We start from the raw sequence: 24,821 nt of genomic DNA, 5'->3' as shown, positions 1-24,821 counted from the left end.
CAGGGGCACTGTGAGTTCAATTTCAACCAGGTCAATAGCTATGTGGAGTTTGCATATGTCCTCCTTCTATTCTCCTTGTATTCTTGTGGGTTTACTCCAGTGCTCAAATTTGCTCCCACAGTCCAAAAAAGATACTGTTAATTAATTGGCTTTAGATGAAAATGACCCTGGTGTATCTGTGTGTTTATGTGTACAGAACTTAGACTGTTCTACTGGGGTGAACATTTTCTGTAAAGTGCTGCTTGATATATTGGCTTTAAATAAATAATGGTTATTATTATTATTATTATTATTATTATTATTATTATTATTATTAATAATAATAATAATAATAATAATAATTCCCTAATACATGAGAGTGATTCAGCTGTAAAATACTGCAGGCAGTATTTAATGGTTCCTAAGTGCTCATGTGAGACATATATTATCTGTAGGTTCATGGTCATATGTCATCACCACAGATTTTGTTTGTATCACAGTACACTATATTGTACATTGCTAAAGACCTTTTCCTAACCTCCACTATAGAGAAATGCAAAGAGCTTGGCAGACAGTCGGTATACCATCAAAAAGTAAAATCTCATTTGAATGTGGCTACAGAACACATATACAATCTTGTGACAATTTATCTTTCTAACTTTACAATGTTTAGCTGACTGAACATGATTGGATCTGCAGTGGTTTGATTCTTAGTATCATTCTTGATCCATAGGTCAATCGTTATATTTTCATTGAATGAGTTCTGGTTCAAACAGAAAAGGGTTGTTGAGAGGTTAAAAGATACTTGAATGGTATGAAAAATGTAATTCCAAATGTACATGTGCTTAATTTGGTGCCTTTCTTTACATTTTTAAATAAATAGACATAATGACATTTGAAACAACATTTTTCATCAACTCTCAGAGCCTTATGTAAGCTTGTAAATAAGTTGGACTAATAAGAGCAAAAATCACTTTTTAAAACTGTGCATGTGCAGCAGACAAGGATACAACTCAGTCTGAGAGCAGACTGAGACATATCTTCCCCTTCTGCCTCTCCATGCTTAGAGAGTAGGAACAGGGAAGATAGTGGGCAAGTCTAGCAAAGTAATGGCATGTTCATGCTTTCATGTGCTATGCTGAGGGTGAAGCAGCCACAGATATGCCTCTATGAGATCTATTTCTAGTGGGTAGTCCCCCCTGGTGAAAGGTCCATGCTCACGATGATGACTATCACCACTGATGAGATGGTCATCAGTACCCCCGCCCCCCCCCCCCCCCCCCCCACTACCACCACCACAAAACATCTTAACCAGCCCTTGGTGCTAGCAAAATCAAGGGAACAAAAATCATGGGACTAAAGAGGAGTATTTCGGCTCCACTAGCCAGTCTTGGGTCCTTCTATGTGTGATTCTACTTGCCGGCTTGTGCATGTGCACTAGGATTGGAAGCTTGTGCTCAGTTTTCCAGTTACACTTTTGCTAAAAAAAAATAACAACAAAATTTAATGAAAATATTTGAAAAATATAAAAAAAAAAGTAATTTAATCAGTGCATTAATTAAATAAAGCCTTCCTTCAGGTAATCTCTCCTTCATCCTGAGACGGCAATATAAATAGATAGCCAATGAAAGTACTTATACCACTCCTGTCCTTATTAAGTTGGCAATACTTGGCTATAACTAACACCAGCCTGAGGGCTTTGATGAATAAGAAGAAGCCTTAAATATGTCCAAAACTCCTGTTTTCACTGGAGAAAGGGCTTTTCATCCTATAATAAATAGGATCCTAAGTCAATTATACCAATGCGCTGTATGAAATGAAAATGGTATGGGCTCACTTTTTTGTGAAGTAGAATTCAGGGCATCCACATGATGTGTTGTTTTCCCAGCCTTTACATGTTATTATTATCGTTTATTTGTTAGGCGCCACAAGGTATCCGCAGCGCCGCACACAGTACTAACAGTAGACTATACAGGGTGAAACCATACAGAACAATGAACAAAAAGTACCAATACTTCAGAAACTCCGGCCAGTCATATGCAGTAAAGACAGAGCGGAAGAACAGGTATGGAGACAGGCGGGGAGGGGGCCCTGCTCATAGGAGCTTACATCCTAAGGGAGGGTAAACAGACCAGGCACAAGAGGAGCCAGTTGAATCAAGAGGAGAGAAGGGAGGACGAGCTAAAGGGAGGAGATGGGGTTTAAGTAGATGGTTGGTAGGCTTTGAGGAAGAGGTGAGTTTTGAGTGCACGTTTGAAGGAGCACAGAGTAGGAGAGAGACGGATGGAACGATGGAGGTCGTTCCAGAGAAGGGGGGCTGCATGGGAAAAATCTTGAATTCTGGAGTGGGAAGAGGTGATAAGAGTGGAGGAGAGGCGGCGGTCGTTGGCCGAGCGCAGGGAGCGGGCAGGAGTGTGAATGGAGAGGAGGTTAGAGATATAAGGGGCAGTAGAGTTGGAGTGAGCCTTGTAAATGATGGTGAGGAGTTTGAAAAGGATTCTGTAGGGGAAAGGGAGCCAATGTAAGGCAAGGCAAAGAGGGGAGGCAGAGGAGGAGTGGCGTAAGAGGATGATGAGTCTTGCGGCCGCATTGAGTATAGAGCGGAGGGGGGAGAGATGGGAGTGGGGGAGGCCAGTGAGGAGGTTACAATAATCGAGGCGGGAGATGATGAGAGCATAGATGATAGTTTTGGCGGCATCCTGAGAGAGAAAAGGACGGATGCGGGCGATGTTGCGTAGTTGGAAGCGACAGGCTTGGGCAAGGGAATGAATGTGGGGGGCAAAAGAGAGAGAGGAGTCGAGGGATGACACCCAGGCAGCGAAGTTAGATGACAATTATTATTATTATTATCCTTTATTTATAATGCACCAAAAAATGTCAGCAGCGCTGTACATTACATATACAGAAAGCAGTGATCCATAACACATTACATGAAGAACATAATATAAAGACCAGACATTATAGATAAACAAAAACACAGATAAGATGTTAATGAGGATAAAATTATTTATGGGACAGTGAGTGAGAGTGATGGTAATGACCAGCGTGAAGTAGCCCCGAGCTTAAGAAAACAGAGCTAGGGAAGCAGGGCAAGAGGTACAGAGGGTGATGTAATAGTGGAAGGATAACACAACATACTTTCTTTCTTTTGAAAGTAGCATTAAAACAGTTCAATTTATGTATTTACACTAATTATGATAATACTGGTGTATTAACTATCTAGGATATATGAAAATAATAGAAAAATAAGATGTCCATTCCCAAAATCTGCTTCTGTCCTTGGTTAGCCAGGACACATAGGAGCCATAATCAGAGGGAATAAACTAAAAACATAACTGTTACAATGTTTGGATTTGTAGATTGGTGGCAGCTTTACACAGAGGGAAATCTGTCTGCATTTCATTTTATTCCATTTCATATTTATCCTTTCACGCAGGTTCCTCAGCCATTCTACAATACCTAATAATAATGTAATCTATTTAGGGACTCTAATATGAACATGGATACATAATATGGAAATGTTTTGGAATCTAATTTGAAGTGAGATAATTAAACGAAACATTGCAGTAATATAATCTGTGTTTTGTTGTTTCATATTTCAAGTTACTCAGTGCACTGAGCTGCAGATTTTATGTGATAATAAACATGCTGTTGATGTGAACAATATCAGTCTATGTTATTACTGTTGCAATGCAGCAAAGATAGAATGGCCTATTGGGTGAGAGACCAATAAAATTATTGACAGTAACAATACATCATGTAGAATTTACTACATTTGTGCAACCAAAAGAATAGAAAATAAAAAAGTTTAATGAAAGAGAAGATGCATAAGAACAAATATATAAAATATCAGAATGATGTTTTTATCAGTATAATGTAACAATAAATGCAAATCATAGCAGTTTCCATTATGGACAATGATAATCCCAAATATTGAAATGCACTATAATCATTTAACATTTAGAATTTCTATGGAAAACACATCTGTACACACTGTTTATACTTTAGCTTGATTAGGCGCCTCATGGGCATATAGTGGGAAAATACAATTGGTCCTGTTATTGGCTTAGAAAGGAAGGTAAAAAGACTTCTCTTGCTTCAATGGAGCATGTGGAGGTAATTTACAAAGGGAAAAAAAGCAAATATGTGGAGCAACAACTATTTTGACCCTCTGTGTTCCTTGAGTTGCACAAATACCTGTAGATTTCCTATGGAGTGCATAGTTTGTGAAGCAAAATGGCCGCAAAGGAAACATACTGAAAACAAACAAAGGCAAAATACAGGACATTCAAGAAGCATAAATACAAGAATAGCACAAACAATGTGATGCTATCACTAGAGAATTGTGCAGGCCCCCGTGTTTTGGTTTTAGTTCTAAAAAGATCTTTGTGTTTTGGCTTTGGCTATGGCTTTTGATTTAATAAATAATTTGCGAAAAACAGGTAAAATCTTGATTTTGGTCTGTTCTTGTTCCTACATTAGTATTTATATTAACATTTACACTCTATTTACTAATGATCTTTTCGTACAAATTTTTACCAATTTTGGCCAAAGGCTGCAGCGAGCTGGCTTGCTAAAATTGGTCTAGTGCAGTAGTGTAAATGTATGGCAGTTTAATAAAACATACAATCCATACAATCCGTATGAAATATTGTGACATGACAGTGGCAAACATGATGGCAGTTTAATAAAGTAAAGGACATCTTTAAAACATAAAAGCAGAGCACTGGCTGACAGGATGATCATTTTAGAAAAAACGATATTCCAGGGTAGGCCACCCCACAACTGAAATGGTTTGAAAAAATCACTGAAGCATATAAAGTGTGGAATTCCACCTTTTGCTTCAGTGTCACATGGCAGGTCATTTTTTTTTTAAGCTGCTGCAATGATCCCATTGTGCACAAGTTACTCCCTCGCACCACAAAACTTTCCTCTAGTCTTCAAACCTGCAAACATTCTCTGAACACCCACCTCTTCAGATAAGCTTATAGTATTCCTCTACCACCCTCTTAATCTCCTTAGGTTACCCTATTACCACCCTCTACACAGCTAAAACAAGACAACAACCATCTGACCAACATAGTTGTGTAACTGAGCATACAGCCCACTAAATACTTTGTAACCTTTGTATTCGAGCTGGACAAATATTCAATATAATGTAGCACTTACCCTTCTGTATCAAACCATTGTCTTATAGATTGTAAGCTTGTGAGCAGGGCCTTCTTACCACTCTGTATATATGTATTACCTAGTGTTGTTTTATTACTGTTTGTTCCCAATTGTAAAGTGCTACGGAATCTGATGGCACTATATAAATAAATTATGATGATGATGATGATGATGGTGATCTACATGTGGTCGCTGAATGTCAAAAATGGCCAGAATTTAGCACTAATCTCTCATTTTTTTAAGAAATTCGGAACAACCAAGTTTTGTGCACAAAGCAATCTACAATCCATGGGCCTGATTCATTAAGGATCTTAACTGAAGAAACTTCTTATTTCAGTCTCCTGGACAAAACCATGTTACAATGCAAGGGGTGCAAATTAGTATTCTGTTTTGCACATAAGTTAAATACTGACTGTTTTTTCATGTAGCACACAAATATCAACTTTAAATTTCAGTGTACAAATAAGCTATCAAGTATTTGTGTGCTACATGAAGAAACAGTCAGTATTTAACTTCTGTGCAAAACAAAATGCTAATTTGCACCCCTTGCATTGTAACATGGTTTTGTCCAGGAGACTGAAATAAGACGTTTCTTCAGTTAAGATTCTTAATGAATCAGGCCCCATGTCACTAAATTCATCAGAAATGCTTCCCTTAGTCCTTACATAGAGAGCTGACTTTTTCTTTGAGATTGACAAACAGTGTATGGATTTTGAGGACACTTTATTACACTTTCTTCTTGCATGACCTATTTTACTAGTAGTTGAAAAAATACTACGACTGCCACTGGTACTGGAATGCTCCTGATCTGTAGGCTGTTAAATTGTTGACAAGAGGAGTTAAGCTACTTGAAGTTGGAGCTACTTGTAGCTGCCACCAGTCCAGGTGAACGCCCAATGAGATAGGGAAAGGAGGGAATAATAACTTAACGTTTTTCTGACAGTGCTCCACAATATAATTCAAATTTCGTCAAAAAGCAGCATGTTTTTTGCCAACATAGCAGTAAATATGTCACTGATACTGCTCCTCACACAAGTGAATTCAGAATGAAACACTTTGATTTTAAAAGCACAAAGATTTTTTTTTTACTAATATACTATTACAATCGGTAGCCACTGCTTGTTTTCTCTTCACTCACTCACACTCAATTTATCAGCACACAATTCCAGCAGACTGATCTGTAAATAAACCCTTATATGCGTGCAGTAAAATCACAGCTATTCCAATATAAATTGCCTCTTTCACCTGTCCAACCCTTTCCAAACTACTTTCTGAACACAGAATTGCAGCAAACATCTTACCTGCTTGCTGTCACTTCTGAAATGGCAGCTAATAACAGAGGGGGGTGTCTATATGTAGAAGATATCGATGCAAAACTTGCAAGATCCAACATTTTACTGGAAATTACATTTTGCCTCGATTTCAGATCCAAATATGGATGTAGAAACCGATTCATGACTCGGTTGGACTTGGTACCCCAATATTTGAATCTGTGGTATTTCTCCGAATTAGAAGCGCTCAACTCTAGTTATCCCTCTAATGTTTATTAGGAAAATGTGTGTACTATAAGGAATAGTGCTTACCAAATGTAAGTTATTATGCATGTTAAAAGACAAATTAGATTTCCATGACTTGTGTAAATCTAGTCAACTTACAGCCTTGTGCTTTAAAGAAACCTTATATTTAGCAGTAAAGTATATATTAAAACATATGTAAACACATCCAATAACACAGTTATTATTGACAAATGATCAGGTATAGAAGATCATGAAATAAACCCACCTGAAAAGTGTCTGCACATTAACTATTGTCTTTGCATCTGCCATGTAGTCTTCCTCAGCACTCATTGTGCTTTCTTTGTCTACAACTACCATGTTAGCTGCAAAAGTTACTCCACATTTCAGCAAGTCATCTAGGCTTTTGAAAACACAAATATGAATTAAAATATATGTTATATGAAGAAACCATAAATGTTATACATGCAAACACACAAAGACAAGTACATGTACATGAAATATAAACACCTTAATAAATATTTAATTCATCATAAAAATGTTCATATGTTTTCATGCTTGAACACTTACCAAACCCTAACAAGTTCTAATAAAATGATTTTTAGGAGTTACCCAGATGTACATGGGTAACTTAAAAATGAATACAAGTTGTATTTAAAACCTTTATTTCCTATAGGAATATTTCACATTAATATGTTGTCGCTGTTTCAATTGCCTTTGACAGTTGACTCAACTTTGTTATGCAAATGTTAAATGTTTTAGTTGGCTGCAAATTGGTCAAGTACTCAAATTGCACTAATGTTCTGATTGGCTATAGGCTTGTTTAACCCTTCAAATATTCCAAAGCTGTAATTGACCACAGCTTGGTATAGCTATGTTCAGATTATTGAAATAGAATGTTACATTTCAGTGCACATAAAATTAACATTTGTTAATGTTATGAGCCTAGCATTTAACATCTTAACTTGAACCTTTGCCCATTGATGAATTCATAGCTATCAAATTTCAGCAGATATGAAGCTACAGCAACAAAAGGAATGAAAGTTGTCCTGCTCTAGATCCCCAAGGGTATTAGCGGTAACTGATACATAGCTAAATTTATCTGGCACTAACACCTCTTCTCACTAGAACAAATCAAAAGTAAGTCTCTAAATAGCCAGAGCAACCACATCTTTATGTAGTCCCTGCACTTCCGGGTATCTCAGTGCAGCTGAAAGGAGATGGATAATGATCAGGATAATCTCACTTCTTTCTCAATTTCTCTTATGCATTGACTCCATCTGAGTCATGTTCTCTCAGTACTGGTAATTATCCCTGTATATAGTGTCGTTCATTAGGTAGTGGGTTACTCACTTTTGCTGTGGACACTGCCCAGATCTGGAATCCTGAATGACTTTTAAAACAAAGATCAAAGGCATGAATGGATCTCTTGTTGCTTTCCTCTATGGATTACAATGTAGTGGCAGCTTTCAATAGTAACCTGGGAGCTTTCCCTGATAAATTGGTGGCTGTTTCGGCAAGACTGACAGCTTTCAGTGTGAGACTTACTGCTCTCGCTAATAGATTGGCAGCTCTTTCTGTTTTTGCCTCTCTTTGCAGCACTTTTCTCCATTGTAACAGTGACTTTTTCTCTTTTCAGTAGGGTCAGCAGGCTTAGCTGCAGCAATCTTCTCTATGACCATACATCTGCTCTTTTCCTCTTTCTTCCTCCTCTTTGGTACCAGTCTTTCAGCGTGAGATGGTCTCTGACCTCACTTCCTCGGTCATGCTGGGTGGTGTAGTTTCAAATTCCTGATGTAGAATTGGACAGTCCCCTCTGCTGATGGATCCTCCTCCCATGTCAATCAACTTCCAGGACTAAGAACCTCTATTTATAACACATCATGGAATGGCTTCAACAGTCACGACAACTACTTTTCTATTTAGTCCACACTTTCTAATACTCTGATTGACTATAAGTTAGTGTAGAGATGTAAATATTGGAATGAATTAGCTAACTACATTATTGTTTCCAGTAATGCCCTCTTCAATGTTGCTTATAGATGTATGAAAGACAGGAATACATTTTTTACATACAACACAAAAACATGCCAAACTAAAGGGCTTAGAATTCAAGTTAGTTAGGTATTTAAAACTACCCTAAATGTGTAAATATGTTCACTTGCTATAGAGGACATAACAGTGGAGACTGTTGCTTTGAACTAATTTGGGGCCTTTCATTCACCCTTACCTTTCTTCAATTTAAGGGAGCTCCTGAATAGGTGTCATTCCTAATTACTAACGAATTTTACCTGACTCAGTATAGTTTGTTCACAATCCCCTTGCCGTGCTAAAAGCAAGTCTCAAGCAAAATCAATTCTGAAAAACATTCTTTTATCCCAGTAAATAAATGTGAAGTCTTAATACATAATAGGATACATAACATAATGTTCACTCTAAATTCAAGGATGGACCTTGAGCATTAAAATGTAATAGAACTCAATGCAATTGTATGAAACACCCGGTGGGATATGCAGTTTACCTACATCATCATCATGCTGTAGAATCTTTTTATGGTCACAAATTAATTTGGGAAGCACACAATGTGAAATTGCTGTATTGGAAAAATATTGCATTTCTTTTTATAAGATTACTATGTGTGCCTGTGGGGAACACCGGTACACATATTACACAACCACATTAGAAACAAGTTAAACAGTGATCATTCCCACCATTGTATTCTAAAATTTTAATGCAGTATTTGTGATATTACAATGAGGCACAACCTATTTATCATGCATTAGCATGTGTTACTAGTACAATAAATTGTATAAGTGCAATGCAACAAAGGTGCTTGGAAATTGCTTTAAATGTGTCCTACGCACACATTAGTTTTCACACAGTTTATCTATTTTCCCAGTGCATATGTGAGAACGAGCCCTAAATACATGATGTGTTTCTTAATGAACACAATGGGACTCATTTGTACTCAAACTCTTTACTTGCATTCAAAACTAAAGTGTACACCAACTTAGATAATGCCATTTTGTAAGCTATTGCACCTGGTAACGCCAAGGATGGTAATATTCATGCCAGCTCTTGGCTTTCCATTCTGGCTCCATTACCACTAATCATTGGCTGATTCTGTTCTGCCAATAAGAGAAGCATGTTGCTTAAGTCACTTGTTACTAGAAAGAGGACCAGCATAATGTTATGTTTTCTAATTAATTTATAATTTATTTCATGCATTTATTTACTACATACTACATTTGAAGGCTTATATAAACTCAACTTTAGTCAGTCAAAAACAGAAACTGGCACACTGCTTCCTACAAACTTGTCATCGAGAAGACATTAAAAGGCCAAAAAATAATTCTACTGGTTTCATTCATTAGCTCAGAATTGGGGAAGTCTCAGGTGGCAATGTTTCATCTTATAAAAAGGCCTGTGTTTTAAATCTATAATGTAGCGAAATACAAACTAATGATTATTTCTTTATTAAACATTTGTTTGCTGAATAGCATCCTACTGGGCTATAAAATCCCTGCAAGTTCCTTAAAGTTCCTGCTCAGGTCCTGCTCCAAAGGTTGAAAATAAATAAATAAATATTGTTCTAGTTCTTGAAATCCAACCCATTTTAAGACTAGGGTGTTGATCTATCAAAGGGTGAATAGCCCCATTGTAGCTAAATACATGAAAGTGTTACTTCCAGCAATAACACTACAATCATTAGTGAAATCCCTGGCCGACGTTGAATTTCGCTGGTAAAACCCTTTGCATAGGGAAGACTATAAAACTAGTATCGTAATGGTGCTTGTACCGCAGCAATACCTGTTCTGTTATCATCATGTAATCTTTCAAAAATTTTTAATTTTTAAAATGAATTGAATCTACCTTTTAAAACTTTCTTTTTACAGTTTTTTTCTCCACATAAGCAGAACTGAAAGCCCAAATCAGAAAGCTGTCTCATGCATGAGCCCAGTAGACCCTGCAATTCTTTTGGTATATTGAGGTAATGAGTGATTTTTATTGCTGCAATAAGTGGATGAGCGCCGTATTGATCAATAGGATCTTATAACAATTAATACAATTGACTTTGAAGAGATTGTGCATTCATTATATTTTACTTATCTCAAAATATACATGGATTTGCTGCACCACCTATTGTTTTAAAGCTTTACATGAAACAGGGAACTTTAAAAAAAAATGATGTCCATAATGAATGTCCTTTTCTTCATATATTTGTTTTCATACAAATGTTGATATTTTTTGAGTAATAATCCTTTTAAGTTAGTAACGCTTAAAATAAATAAATAAATAAATAAATAAATAAACAAATGTATTCCATTGCTGTTTTTTTTTTCTGGTATCACACAGATAATATACTTTTTATGACACATAGACATGAATATAGAAAATATATCTAAAAAATTATGGAATTTGACAATTGCATCTTGCAGATTCACTACCTTCTGTAAAAGTGTGACAGGTGAATTTGCTTATTTATTATCAGTCAATTGGCTGTTATAAACTGTATATTCTTTACAGACAGCATGTTTTATCCAAACCATATGTTTAACTATTCTTTGTATAAATAGTATATTTATTTTCTGTTTAATGTATATTCTTTTGCGTTTTCCTTCTCAGCAATCACATGGGTATCCGTTCCTCCTAGTTGTTTTGGTTGACCTTATATTTTATTTTCATTGAAATTGCTGAATACATAATTTGTTTTCCGATGTCATATAGAGCAACAAATCTTCTGTGCTAGAACTACCTCTACTGTCTGAAAATATTTTTGCAATTGCTTTTACAGTATAATAAGAACTGAAACAAGAAATGAAATGGCTTTCACATGAGAGTTCATTTGTTCAGTACATATTGAAATGGTGCAATTATTGAATAGCCATTATTTTTTCTTATTTTAAAATGGACCTTCCAGCAATAGTGTCATCTGCTTTGAAATTGATTTTTAAAAACAGATACAGTATGCTATTTATTTTTGCAATTCTTTGCTCTATTTCAATATTCAATATTTCAATATTATCACTAAACTATACCTATCATATAGTATTCTCTCCTATTTGCCTCATTGCTTCTGTACATAAGTATTTTTTATCCAGTTTTGATAAGTTAAAGTCACAGATGCACACTGTATATTGATTGTTTTTTGTTTTTGTATTGAAATTTGCATCTCCCTAAGCTTATAGATGCGAAACAGGGGAGGACAATTATAGGTCAAGTACGGTAAGGGTATGTTCACATAATTGTGACACAACTGGACATGGATGCATCCGCAATGATACACTATGAAAATAATGACAATAAGCACTATGTAATTACTTATGATTGACTCCTCAAGTTGATGGTACTAAAAATCATTAGCATTGCAGCTGTTTATATGAAGTTGTACTGGTCAACATGCATTTGTTAATTAACATTTCCATTTGGACTACTGAAGGGAAGACGATTACCATTTTATTTTTAAAGGGCAAAACAACAGATGTCTGTGTTTAATTTAATTAGCATTTTCAATTTGTGTTTGTATTTAATTACATTTTATATTAAAAACTACTGCATTAATATAATAACTGTCCAGACATTATTGTCTCTTGTCTATGACACTTCATTGGAAATAGGGTAATGCAATTTTAGCATTTACTACAAACCAGTGGTCGAAAGGCGGGGTATACGTTGGTCTGCTACACTTCCTCTTCTCCTACTGCTTTAATTGTACTACCTACTGTTCATTTGTCATAAAATGCAGATAAAATTATACCTCTGTGCTCCCAAGTTGTCTGCCAACTGGTCTCTAGACTTCATTTGCAGTAAAATGTAAGAAGGATCTAAGAAAATTACCATGATCTCACCATTATACTTTCATTTCTCAGATAACAGTGATTAGGGCTCTTCCCCCATACACACAACATAGCCAAATGAGTTCAGCTGCCCCCACTCAGAATAGGCTCATTAGTGATGAAAGTATGCTAAAAATGTATGTATGCAATACTCTCTCCATACAAACCCTAAGGCAGAACTGAGCTTTAATTCTTCCTTAAGGGAGGAGAGAAAATGAGGAATAAAATTATTTCTTTAAGTGTAAAAAATGTCAATATTAATAGCAGCATTAATATGGTATTATAAGTCCAGCACCACAGCCAGAAGCAGAATACCGCCTTAACAGTGATTTAAAGTTTCTAGATGTGCCAAAATCATAGAAGGTTTAGCCAGTATTATTATGACCCAAACAAGATTCATAAGTTTCCACCCTCTACAACTCCTCTCATCTTTTGAGGCTCCTCTCTTCTTTTTGGGCCTACAGGTGACATGAAGCAGGTGTGGTGGGAATACCCTCTAGTTAAGGTTTTTTTAAAGAAAGTGGAATCTCTACTTCCTCACAAGTTGAAATGTAAACTAGTCCTGACTCCATGTTCTTTACTGCTGAATGAGAACATTTAGGGAATTAAGTAACAAGCATGGAAACTGGTAGTGTTGTGCTATCTGCGCACATATGGATAATTTTATCAAGTTGACTGCCTCCTGACCTTCCTCTTTCTAAAACACTATGTTAAATCGCTGAAAATAGGCTTAATCAGCAGTATTTCAGTATAGTTGAATACAAGTTACCTAACTTTAAAGCTAAATTTAGGTTTAGTAGTGACCCCGAACACTGAGAATGTTTGCTTGGCCCTATCATTTCTTTCTCTAACCTGAAATTCATAAACTTCAGGCAGTTGGACCTGGAACTGTAGGACCACGGCCTTGTTTAGAACTGGTGGTAAATCAAGCTGGAAGGTACAATTTTGCACATGGAACAACCATGTTGTGGTGTGAGGGTGGTGGGTGGATTTAATATGGGTGGCAGGTTTAGAACATACATTTTGTATATTAGAATAGGCTCTTAAGATGCTTAACATGTACTGTTTCTATTGTAGGTATTTTAATTTTTTTGGCTAGATTAATTACTTAATACAAAATAACATCATTGAGTCTGATAATATTCTAATGTTTTACATAAAAATCAAAGTGGTTCATGAAGATCAGATAATGAGTATGAAAACATCAAGTATCATAGCAACGCAAATCATGCAACACACTAGAATGTATACATACAACAACAGACAAAATTACAACACATAACACAACAGATTACATTGATTTTACCTACTTGTCAATACAGCCCACCATGTAGTAGACCATTGGGAACCAACAGATTGCATCCAGAAAATGCATATCTGGCCTAACGTAAGGGTTACAAAAATACATGACAAACAAACTAATTGTTATTATTATTCATACAAAATATTAACATACAATAATGACTAAAACAATTTATGTGTTAGGCAATAGTTGAGTACATTACAAATCTAAGAAATTGCACAGTTTAGCAATTAACACGTATTGCCAAACATGGAAGCAGCTGACCCACTTCTGCCTAGTGGGAGTATTACTGTACTTGAATCTAAATTAAAAGACTTGGTCCAGAAAATATAGAGAATTTCAACTGTGCTGTGGTGTAGGAGAAAACTGGAGGGGATATCCCTATGGCTCAGGAATCACCTAAAGGTCAACGATGCTTCAATAAACTTTTTTCAGTTTATCCATTAAACACTCTTGAATGCAGTACCAAAGCCATCAACAGCTGGATCCAACTTCCTACTATTTCAGTGTATATGTATTTACTTTTTTTCCTAAAATAAAATGCACTATTTTAGCAGTAGAAAACAATTTAAAGGTCTGTCTGACTTCCACTAATGCCTGTTTAATGTACTTGACAACAAATTAATGGCAGGGATTTTAAAGGGGAGCATTCTAGCGCATAGGAAGTGCCAATCACAATCCACATTCTCCAAAATTTTCAGCCCAACACTCATGGCGAACCACTGATTGTGGAAAAAGGCTAATATTGAGCATCTGCACATTGCTGGTGTACTTCTCAGTATCTATCCCTATATGGTATGGATGACTACACATATATAATGTCTCTGATTTTCTACATTGAATATAATTGTCAGTACAGGAAAAGTGTAGAAATGGAAAATGAAACCTTTACAAATACTGATATATGTTGCAACGATTTGCATATTTTTGTACTTGTAAAAATCAAAGTTAATTTCACCTTCTCGAATTTGACTGGGGCACACAGTGACTACTAAAACATTCTGGGGCTGATTCTACTCTTCACTATGTCCTGTCAGAACCTTGTGCAATGAGGTTGCTTTTTCATAGAGCTGAAAGCAAAATTCAGTGATGCTTTCAGTACCATAATACCCAGAATTGTGAGCAGCGACAAACCACGCAATGCTCCTGTGGAATCTTGAACTGAATCGAATATGCATCTCTATGTGCAATTTAATAGTACATTATATATATAATATGCATACCTTCCAAAATTTCATATGGGCAAAGCAGAACACTTCAGATTTGTAACATACAAAAATAAAAGGATATAGTGTTTTACATTTATAGGTTTTGCACAAAATTCAGCAAACTTTTGAATATATTTTAAAGCACACCAATGTTTGAAATACTGCAAATTATTAAGGCTTGTAATAATTTATATATATGTGGGGTCCCCGCAGGTTAAGTGTTTAAACACTTAACCTGACATTGCCGTTTTAAATTAACATTCTTAGAGGTCACAACGACATGAAAGTGTAGAGCCGGAGGGCTGTCCATTCGGAATAACTTACGGTCAGCATGCTGGTGCGATCGGAGATCTGCAGGGTCGCTTTTGAGGTAAGTCTGTTTATATTGAAATTGTTTTTTCATAAATTTAGATATTAGTTGTAGGGCTCCTTGGTGTCGGAATTGTGGTAATCATGAAAACGATTACCACCGAACATAAGAATGTTTGCCGGCTCCATTGAAACCAAGGCCCAAGTATAGCATGTGTCACGGGCACTAGGAGTCTTTACCCAGGGATCACCAGGTGATAGGCTTACCAGAGCAGTATAGGTGGTAATATGGTACTCTGGTAGCAGGGTGATCACGGAACAGGAAATAGCAGATGATGAGATGCTCAGGAAAGTCTATGACTAGCAGCACTGGCAATATGGAGGTAGTAATACACGAGGAACTGTATGGACAAAGGACACGTGAAGGTAGTCAGTGGTCTGCGGTAGCAAGTTGTACCACTGCTATAGTGAGGAGGAATGTCCAACAGAAACGAGGAGGTGATGAGAGTCAGCGGTCTGCGGATAGCAAGTTGTACCGCTGTCTGAGTGAAGGAATGGAATCCAAGTGGAGGTATCCGGGGAGTCAGTGGTCTGCGTTAGCAAGTTGTACTACTGCATATATATGTGAGGAGGTGCACGGGGAGAGACTGCAACACAATATATACACGGGCACCTTGACTTTGATCCACAGTAATATGCACAATATAAATGTATAAATGACTGAACAACACTGCCAATATAGAAAGTCTCTTGAAGCAATCCGGCATGAGATAACACAGTCAATGATGGCAGTAGATTCAGCAGATAGTACACTCCAGAGGAGAACCAACACAGTCCAGCAAGGTATGCAATACACAGCACAGTCAATGGGAAGTATGCATACCGTGGTTCAGGAGAAGGCAGTCAGACAGGAGTGCAGAGATACCTGAAGGGCAGGAGGCCAGCAGGATACAAGTCCCTGGATGGGTGAAGCAGGGGTCTAGCAGGTGCAGCGCACAGGTAGGTAGACCAGCAGGGAACACAGGAAGGCGTGGAGAGCGGATCAGCAGTAGATGGATGAGTAGCGCTGAGAAGTAACAGCAGCGGGTCTCTGCGGGAACACGGAGGTAACCAATAGCAACCAGCAGGTGCAGTAACGATGGGACACCGGAGCAGAGTTGAACTGGAACAGATGATCACGGAGAGTAGCGGGTAGCAATAGTGGCAGCAGACTCAAGGAAACACGGTAGAGTTGACAAGGACTGAAGACTGAAGCGCACAGAGGCAGCGGATAGGAATCAGTTAAACAGTCGCGATGAAACACAGACGGGTTGCAGGTTGAAGACTGTAGTGCACGGAGGCAGCGGATAGGAATCAACCAAACAGTCACGATGATGAAACACAGACGAGTTGCAGGTTGAAGCCTGTAGTGCACGGAGGCAGCGGATAGGAATCAGCTGGCAGTCACAATCATGAACAGGTGAGTGGATGTGGTTGAAGCCTGTAATGCACGGAGGCAGCGGATAGGCATCAGCTAACAGTCCCAATGATACATGGTAGAGTTGAAGTGATTAGAAGACTGTAGTGCACGGAGGCAGCGGATAGGAATCAGCTCACAGTCACGATGATACAGTAGATGGTAGAAGTGGTATGGGAACCACAGTAGCAGAAGTGGTTTGGAAACCACAGAGGTAGAAGTGGTTTGGAAACCACAGGGATCAGCAGGGCTGAATAAACAAGGAAACACAGGAACACCTTCAGAGACTCATGGGGAATGAGACTCCAAGATCAGGCAACGTGGTGTTGACCACAGGTGCTTAATATAGGGAGGTTGCCTGATCTGCCAATTAAGTTAAAGGAACATACACTGAAGGTTTGGAAAGGGCTGCGCATGCGCAGTCCCTCAGGATGGAGGACGGCCACGGTTCCTAAATGTCCGGGAAGAAGCACTCACAGTCCGGTGAGTGACAGTACCCCCCCTTTTAAAGGTGGGCACAGAACGCCTGGAACCGGGCTTGTCCGGATTTTTGGAATAAAACTTCTTCAGAAGGGCAGGAGCATTAAGATCTTCAGCTTTGATCCATGAACGCTCTTCAGGACCAAAGCCCTTCCAATGAACGAGGAAACGGAGGACTCCTCGCGAAATTTTTGCATCCAATACCTCAGTAATCTCGAAATCCTCCTCCTGATGAACTTGAACTGGCTGCGGTGCTGAGGAAGGAGTCGAGAAACGGTTGATGATGAGAGGTTTGAGCAAGGACACATGGAAGGCATTGGAAATCCGAAGATTCTTAGGAAGAAGAAGTTTAACACATACTGGATTGATAACTTGAATGATCCTATATGGACCAATAAAACGAGGGGCGAATTTCATAGATGGAACCTTCAAACGAATATTTTTGGTAGATAACCAGACACGATCTCCAATTTTTAGTGGTGGAATAGCCCGCCTCTTCTTATCTGCGAAAGACTTATATTTGTTAGATGTCTTCTTTAAACAGGTTTTGACCTGAGACCAGATATTTTTGAAGGTCTGACAAGCAGTCTCCACAGCAGGAACTTAAGTGGGCGGGAGGGCAGGAAATTCCGGAAAAGACGGATGGTGACCGTAGACCACAAAGAATGGAGTTTTGGATGATGACTCATGGTACATGTTGTTATGGGCGAATTCAGCCCAAGGGAGCAATTCTACCCAGTTGTCTTGGTTGGCTGATGAGAACATCCTTATAAAAGTCTCAAGATCTTGATTGACTCGTTCCGTTTGTCCGTTAGATTGCGGATGGTAAGACGATGAGAGTGCTAATCGTATGCCCAAGGTTTTACAAAGGGCCCGCCAGAATCTGGAAACGAATTGTACTCCTCTATCTGACACAATCTCAGACGGACATCCATGGATGCGGAAGATTTCTTTAATGAAATGTTCAGCCAGAGTAGACGAGGAAGGTAAACCGGACAGAGGGACGAAATGAGCCATCTTCGAAAATCTGTCTACCACTACCCAAATAGTATTGTGATTCTTACTTGGTGGCAAATCAGTAACGAAATCCATACTAATATGGGTCCAAGGTTTGGACGGAATGGGTAGTGGTCGCAGCAACCCTGCTGGAGTTCTGCGGGAGGATTTGAACTGAGAACATAAATCACAGGAAGCAATAAACTCTTTGACGTCTCTCCTCATTGAAGGCCACCAGTAACTACGAGAGAGAATCTCAAAGGTCTTATGTTCACCGGCGTGTCCAGAAAAACGAGAGGCATGGAACCACGAAAGGATTTTCCTCCTCAGAGTAGGAGGCACGAGGGTCTTCCCAAATGGTAGCATTTTGGTGGATGAAGCAGCCAGAGAAATACATTTGGGGTCTAGAATAGCATGGTTGGGAACCTCTTCTACATCAGAGGACGTCACAAAAGCTCGAGATAGAGCGTCAGCTTTCTTGTTCTTAGCAGCTGGTTTGAAGGTTATAATTAATTCAAAACGGGAAAAGAAAAGAGACCATCTTGCTTGACGAGGGTTCAAGCATTGAGCAGATTGCAAATATGACAAGTTCTTATGATCCGTGAAGATCGTCACCGGATGGCGAGCTCCTTCCAACAAGTATCTCCATTCCTCTAATGCAGCTTTGATGGCCAGCAACTCCTTGTCCCCGATAGTATAGTTTTTCTCTGCGGGCAGAAGACCCCGAGAGTAGAAGGCACAAGGATGTAATTTTTGTTGCTCCGAGCGTTGGGAGAGAATAGCTCCTAAGCCCACATTAGAGGCATCTACTTCTAGGAAGAAGGGGAGTGTCACATCAGGTTGTCGCAGAATGGGAGCAGACGAGAAGGACTCTTTGAGGATTTGAAAGGCTTGGAGAGCCTCAGATGACCATTGCTTAGTATTAGCCCCTTTCCGAGTTAAGGCCACAATGGGAGATGCAATGGATGAGAAGTCTTGAATGAAGCGTCTATAGTAATTGGCAAAACCTAAAAAACGCTGGATGGCACGAAGAGTAGTTGGCTGAGGCCAATGTAGTACAGCATTTACTTTGTCTGGATCCATCTTCAGGCCAACTCCGGAAACTATATACCCCAAGAATGGAATCTGGGGTAACTCGAATGAACATTTTTCCAATTTACAGAACAACGAGTTTTTCCGTAGTCTGGAGAGGACCTCTGCCACATGTTGGTGATGAGAAGGCAGGTCCTGTGAGAAGATCAATATGTCGTCCAGGTAGACAACGACACATACATATAATAAGTCCCGAAAGATCTCATTGATGAAACCCTGGAAAACCGCGGGGGCATTACACAGCCCGAAGGGCATTACTAAATATTCGTAATGCCCATCTCTGGTGTTAAACGCGGTCTTCCATTCGTCACCGGAACGGATTCTAATTAAATTGTAGGCACCACGAAGATCCAACTTAGTAAATATCCGAGCTCCCTTGATGCGATCAAATAGCTCAGTGATCAGCGGAATGGGATACCGATTCTTGATAGTAATGGCGTTGAGTCCACGAAAATCTATACAAGGGCGTAATGATCCATCCTTCTTTTTGACGAAGAAGAACCCAGCTCCAGCGGGAGAGGTGGAAGGTCGAATGAACCCACGCTGGAGATTCTCCTGTATGTACTCAGATGTGGCTTGAGTTTCAGGTAACGAGAGAGGATAGACCCGACCCCTGGGAGGAGTCTTGCCAGGTAGAAGGTCGATCGGACAATCCCAAGAACGATGAGGAGGAAGACGTTCAGACTGAGCTTTATCAAACACATCGGCAAATGAAGCATACTGAGGAGGGAGTCCCGGGGAGGAAGATGAGATGGAAGATTGCTGTACTTTAAGAGGAATAACTTGAGAGAGACAACGATGGTGACATTCAGGCCCCCAAGACGTAACTTGAGGGGTGCGCCAGTCAATCTGGGGAGAGTGACATTGAAGCCATGGAAGGCCTAAGACAATCGGACTTGTCGTAACAGGAAGAATTAAAAACGAAATTTCTTCATGGTGTAGTACACCAATCTGAAGGGTTACTGGAGACGTACTCTGGGTGATGAGACCATTGATGAGACGTGATCCATCTATAGCCGTCACAGTAATGGGTGTTTTTAAAGTGATCACTGGTAGGGACCATTGATTCACTAGTGATTTAGAAATGAAATTTCCTGCTGCTCCGGAATCAATCAATGCCTGTGACTCAAAGGATTTGGTAGCAAAGGAAATCGTAACATCGAAAGCGCAGACTTTAGATTTCATAGACAATGGAGAGGACTCCAGGGACCCTAACTTCACCTCTCCAGAACTAGTTAGGGCCTGGCATTTCCCGATTTCTTAGGGCAAGAACTGAGCATATGTGTGGAATCAGCACAATAGATACAGAGTCTATTCTTTACTCTTCGTTTCCTCTCTTCTAAAGATAATTTGGAACGTCCTATCTCCATGGGAATCACAGAAGGTGAAACTGGACGAAATTGAGGGTTTAAACGAAGAGGTGCTTTAGCAGAAGTTGTTTTCTCAGATTCTCTTTCACGAAATCTCATGTCTACACGATGGCAAAGAGAGATCAAATCTTCTAGTGACGAAGGAAGCTCTTGGGTAGTCAGTGCATCTTTAATTTTATCGGAGAGCCCCTGCCAGAAGGCGGCAACTAATGCTTCAGTGTTCCACTGAAGTTCAGAGGCTAAGATCCTAAATTGAATGACATACTGTCCTACTGTATGGGAGCCTTGTCGCAAACGAAGAATGCTGGAAGCAGCGGAGGTCACACGACCTGGTTCATCGAACACACTTCGGAACGTGGAAATGAATTTGGCACTATCTTGTAGAATTGGATCGTTTCTTTCCCACAGAGGGGAGGCCCAAGCCAGGGCTTGTCCAGAAAACAATGAGATAAGATAGGCCACTCTGGAACGATGGGTAGAAAAATTTTGAGGTTGGAGTTCAAAATGGACTGAACATTGGTTAAGGAAACCTCTACAAGTTTTGGGGTCCCCATCATATTTTGACGGAGTAGGCAGGTGAAGCGTAGGAGCTGTAGACACCTGGGATGGCACTGGGGAAACGGAGGAAAGCACAGGAGCTTCAATACTAGCTGTAACAGTCTGTCCAGATGTTCCTTGGGAGGTTAACGATTGGTAACATTGAAGTAACAGCTGTTGGCGAGCATCCTGTTGCTCCACACGGCTGACCAGATGCTGCAGCATCTCTTTAGCAGTAGGTTCCGTATCTGGGTCTGTCATGGCCTGATCTTACTGTCACGGGCACTAGGAGTCTTTACCCAGGGATCACCAGGTGATAGGCTTACCAGAGCAGTATAGGTGGTAATATGGTACTCTGGTAGCAGGGTGATCACGGAACAGGAAATAGCAGATGATGAGATGCTCAGGAAAGTCTATGACTAGCAGCACTGGCAATATGGAGGTAGTAATACACGAGGAACTGTATGGACAAAGGACACGTGAAGGTAGTCAGTGGTCTGCGGTAGCAAGTTGTACCACTGCTATAGTGAGGAGGAATGTCCAACAGAAACGAGGAGGTGATGAGAGTCAGCGGTCTGCGGATAGCAAGTTGTACCGCTGTCTGAGTGAAGGAATGGAATCCAAGTGGAGGTATCCGGGGAGTCAGTGGTCTGCGTTAGCAAGTTGTACTACTGCATATATATGTGAGGAGGTGCACGGGGAGAGACTGCAACACAATATATACACGGGCACCTTGACTTTGATCCACAGTAATATGCACAATATAAATGTATAAATGACTGAACAACACTGCCAATATAGAAAGTCTCTTGAAGCAATCCGGCATGAGATAACACAGTCAATGATGGCAGTAGATTCAGCAGATAGTACACTCCAGAGGAGAACCAACACAGTCCAGCAAGGTATGCAATACACAGCACAGTCAATGGGAAGTATGCATACCGTGGTTCAGGAGAAGGCAGTCAGACAGGAGTGCAGAGATACCTGAAGGGCAGGAGGCCAGCAGGATACAAGTCCCTGGATGGGTGAAGCAGGGGTCTAGCAGGTGCAGCGCACAGGTAGGTAGACCAGCAGGGAACACAGGAAGGCGTGGAGAGCGGATCAGCAGTAGATGGATGAGTAGCGCTGAGAAGTAACAGCAGCGGGTCTCTGCGGGAACACGGAGGTAACCAATAGCAACCAGCAGGTGCAGTAACGATGGGACACCGGAGCAGAGTTGAACTGGAACAGATGATCACGGAGAGTAGCGGGTAGCAATAGTGGCAGCAGACTCAAGGAAACACGGTAGAGTTGACAAGGACTGAAGACTGAAGCGCACAGAGGCAGCGGATAGGAATCAGTTAAACAGTCGCGATGAAACACAGACGGGTTGCAGGTTGAAGACTGTAGTGCACGGAGGCAGCGGATAGGAATCAACCAAACAGTCACGATGATGAAACACAGACGAGTTGCAGGTTGAAGCCTGTAGTGCACGGAGGCAGCGGATAGGAATCAGCTGGCAGTCACAATCATGAACAGGTGAGTGGATGTGGTTGAAGCCTGTAATGCACGGAGGCAGCGGATAGGCATCAGCTAACAGTCCCAATGATACATGGTAGAGTTGAAGTGATTAGAAGACTGTAGTGCACGGAGGCAGCGGATAGGAATCAGCTCACAGTCACGATGATACAGTAGATGGTAGAAGTGGTATGGGAACCACAGTAGCAGAAGTGGTTTGGAAACCACAGAGGTAGAAGTGGTTTGGAAACCACAGGGATCAGCAGGGCTGAATAAACAAGGAAACACAGGAACACCTTCAGAGACTCATGGGGAATGAGACTCCAAGATCAGGCAACGTGGTGTTGACCACAGGTGCTTAATATAGGGAGGTTGCCTGATCTGCCAATTAAGTTAAAGGAACATACACTGAAGGTTTGGAAAGGGCTGCGCATGCGCAGTCCCTCAGGATGGAGGACGGCCACGGTTCCTAAATGTCCGGGAAGAAGCACTCACAGTCCGGTGAGTGACAGCATGGCACTGCTATACGCTGTGTCCCTTACTTTTTCCCTCTTGGTGCTTCTTGGTGCTGTTTGCTTCTGCTGGCTCTTGACTTGATTGTGTGCACCATTGACTTGTAAGTGGTTACTGCCACTTACAAGTAAGATTTTATGTTAAAATTATATGCATACCATCAACCTGCACAACTTGGGGACGGAGTTTTGAGGGCATAATTCAGCTCTGAAATACAGTCAAAGAGATGACCATTGCTTCAGCTACAGGTCTAATTTAAATGCCGATAATAGTGATGACAACTGTGTATTCATGCTATAACATGTGTTTGTAATCAGGAGCAACTGTTAAAATGTATTTTATGTACAGTAGACATTTATAACAAGCTAATAAATGTATTTTATGTGAAAAATTTCATTTTAAAAAACACTTTTTTTTATTTTTTAATGCTTTATCTTTAATCCCTATGGGCCTGATTCATTAAGGAACTTTAGGCAAGATATTGAGTATGTTTTCTTACTTTAGTTTTCTGGACAAAACCTTGTTACAATGCAAGGGGTGCAAATAATTTTATTGTTTTGCACATAAGTTAATTATTGGCTGTTTTAAATACTGGCTGTTCGCTATATATAGTCCTCCCTCATTTTCTCAAGTTCCATCTTAGAACAGACAGCGTGTAGGAAGCAGGTTAACTACAGTGCCCTGCAAATAGCATTCAGGGTGAAAGAGGAACAAAAGCAATAAAATCGTGTCATTATTGTAAAGCAGTTCAGTAGAGATTAGCCTGCTAGAATAGTTTGCTGATCAATTGCTTTTCATTTCAATCTTTTAGAGAATTTACATAGACTAGTGGCTACTGGCTGTTGTTAATACATATATAGTAGTACTAGCATATAGTCAGAGTTAGATATCATTCAGAACTAAGGACTATATATTTAGTGGAGGAAAACAGTATGTTTTGATGTATGACTATTAGCAGCAAAATCCAAAAAACAAATCGATTTTTTTCTTTTAAAATGTAGTTTTTGTAGTGTAAGTCATCTTGTGTGATACAGTCGTACAATGACAATCAGTTTGAAAAAACTGGGTGTTTGCGTATGAGGTTTAGCAGCAGCTGCACACCCCAGAAAAACACTTTATATTCTAATTGTATCTATTTTCATTAATTGTCAGTTTCTAAAGGGTCTTTCAGTGACATCTATATTTAAAAAAGGGTGTTGTGTGTGAGATTCAGCAGCAGCTGCCCACCCCAAAAATCAGCTATATATTCTAATCTTTTCTATTTTTCAATACTTGCCAATTTTGAATAGGTCATTCAGGGAGATCTAGATTTAAACATGGGTGTTTGCGTGTGAGAGTTTTTCTGAGCAATTTTGATTCAGCGACTGTATGTAGAACATTGCAGCGGGTGCAAAAAAAATGTCATCTGCATGCCACCATGTGAAGCAAGCCCATTAGATACATTAAACAACAACAAAAAATTGTTTACGTTGCAAGAGATAAAAATATTGAAATGTTATGCACATACTAAATTACACAGCATGCATCATGGAGAGTGAAGAGGCAGTATCAATCAGATGTC

At 39.6% G+C, this 24,821-nt stretch overlaps 1 protein-coding gene across 4 annotated transcripts in view; it reads right to left on the bottom strand.

The window, feature by feature from the left end:
• Positions 1–24,821, bottom strand: part of KCNT2 (potassium sodium-activated channel subfamily T member 2) — a 614,388-nt gene that overhangs the window by 67,402 nt on the left and 522,165 nt on the right. For 3 of the 4 annotated variants that reach the window (XM_075182645.1, XM_075182644.1, XM_075182642.1), the window contains exons 20-21: positions 13,810–13,881; positions 6,931–7,065 (exon numbers count right to left, since the gene is read on the bottom strand). The exons of the other annotated variant lie outside the window; for it this stretch is intronic. In XM_075182645.1, the coding sequence (XP_075038746.1) occupies positions 6,931–7,065; positions 13,810–13,881 (207 nt within the window). The remainder of the gene's footprint in view (positions 1–6,930; positions 7,066–13,809; positions 13,882–24,821) is intronic. 4 annotated transcript variants of the gene reach the window in all.

The sequence above is a fragment of the Mixophyes fleayi genome, chromosome 8 (assembly GCF_038048845.1).
Source record: "Mixophyes fleayi isolate aMixFle1 chromosome 8, aMixFle1.hap1, whole genome shotgun sequence".
Taxonomy (NCBI): domain Eukaryota; kingdom Metazoa; phylum Chordata; class Amphibia; order Anura; family Limnodynastidae; genus Mixophyes; species Mixophyes fleayi.
The sequence above is the reverse complement of the archived record's forward strand: the minus strand, read 5'-3'. Positions and strand labels throughout refer to the sequence as shown.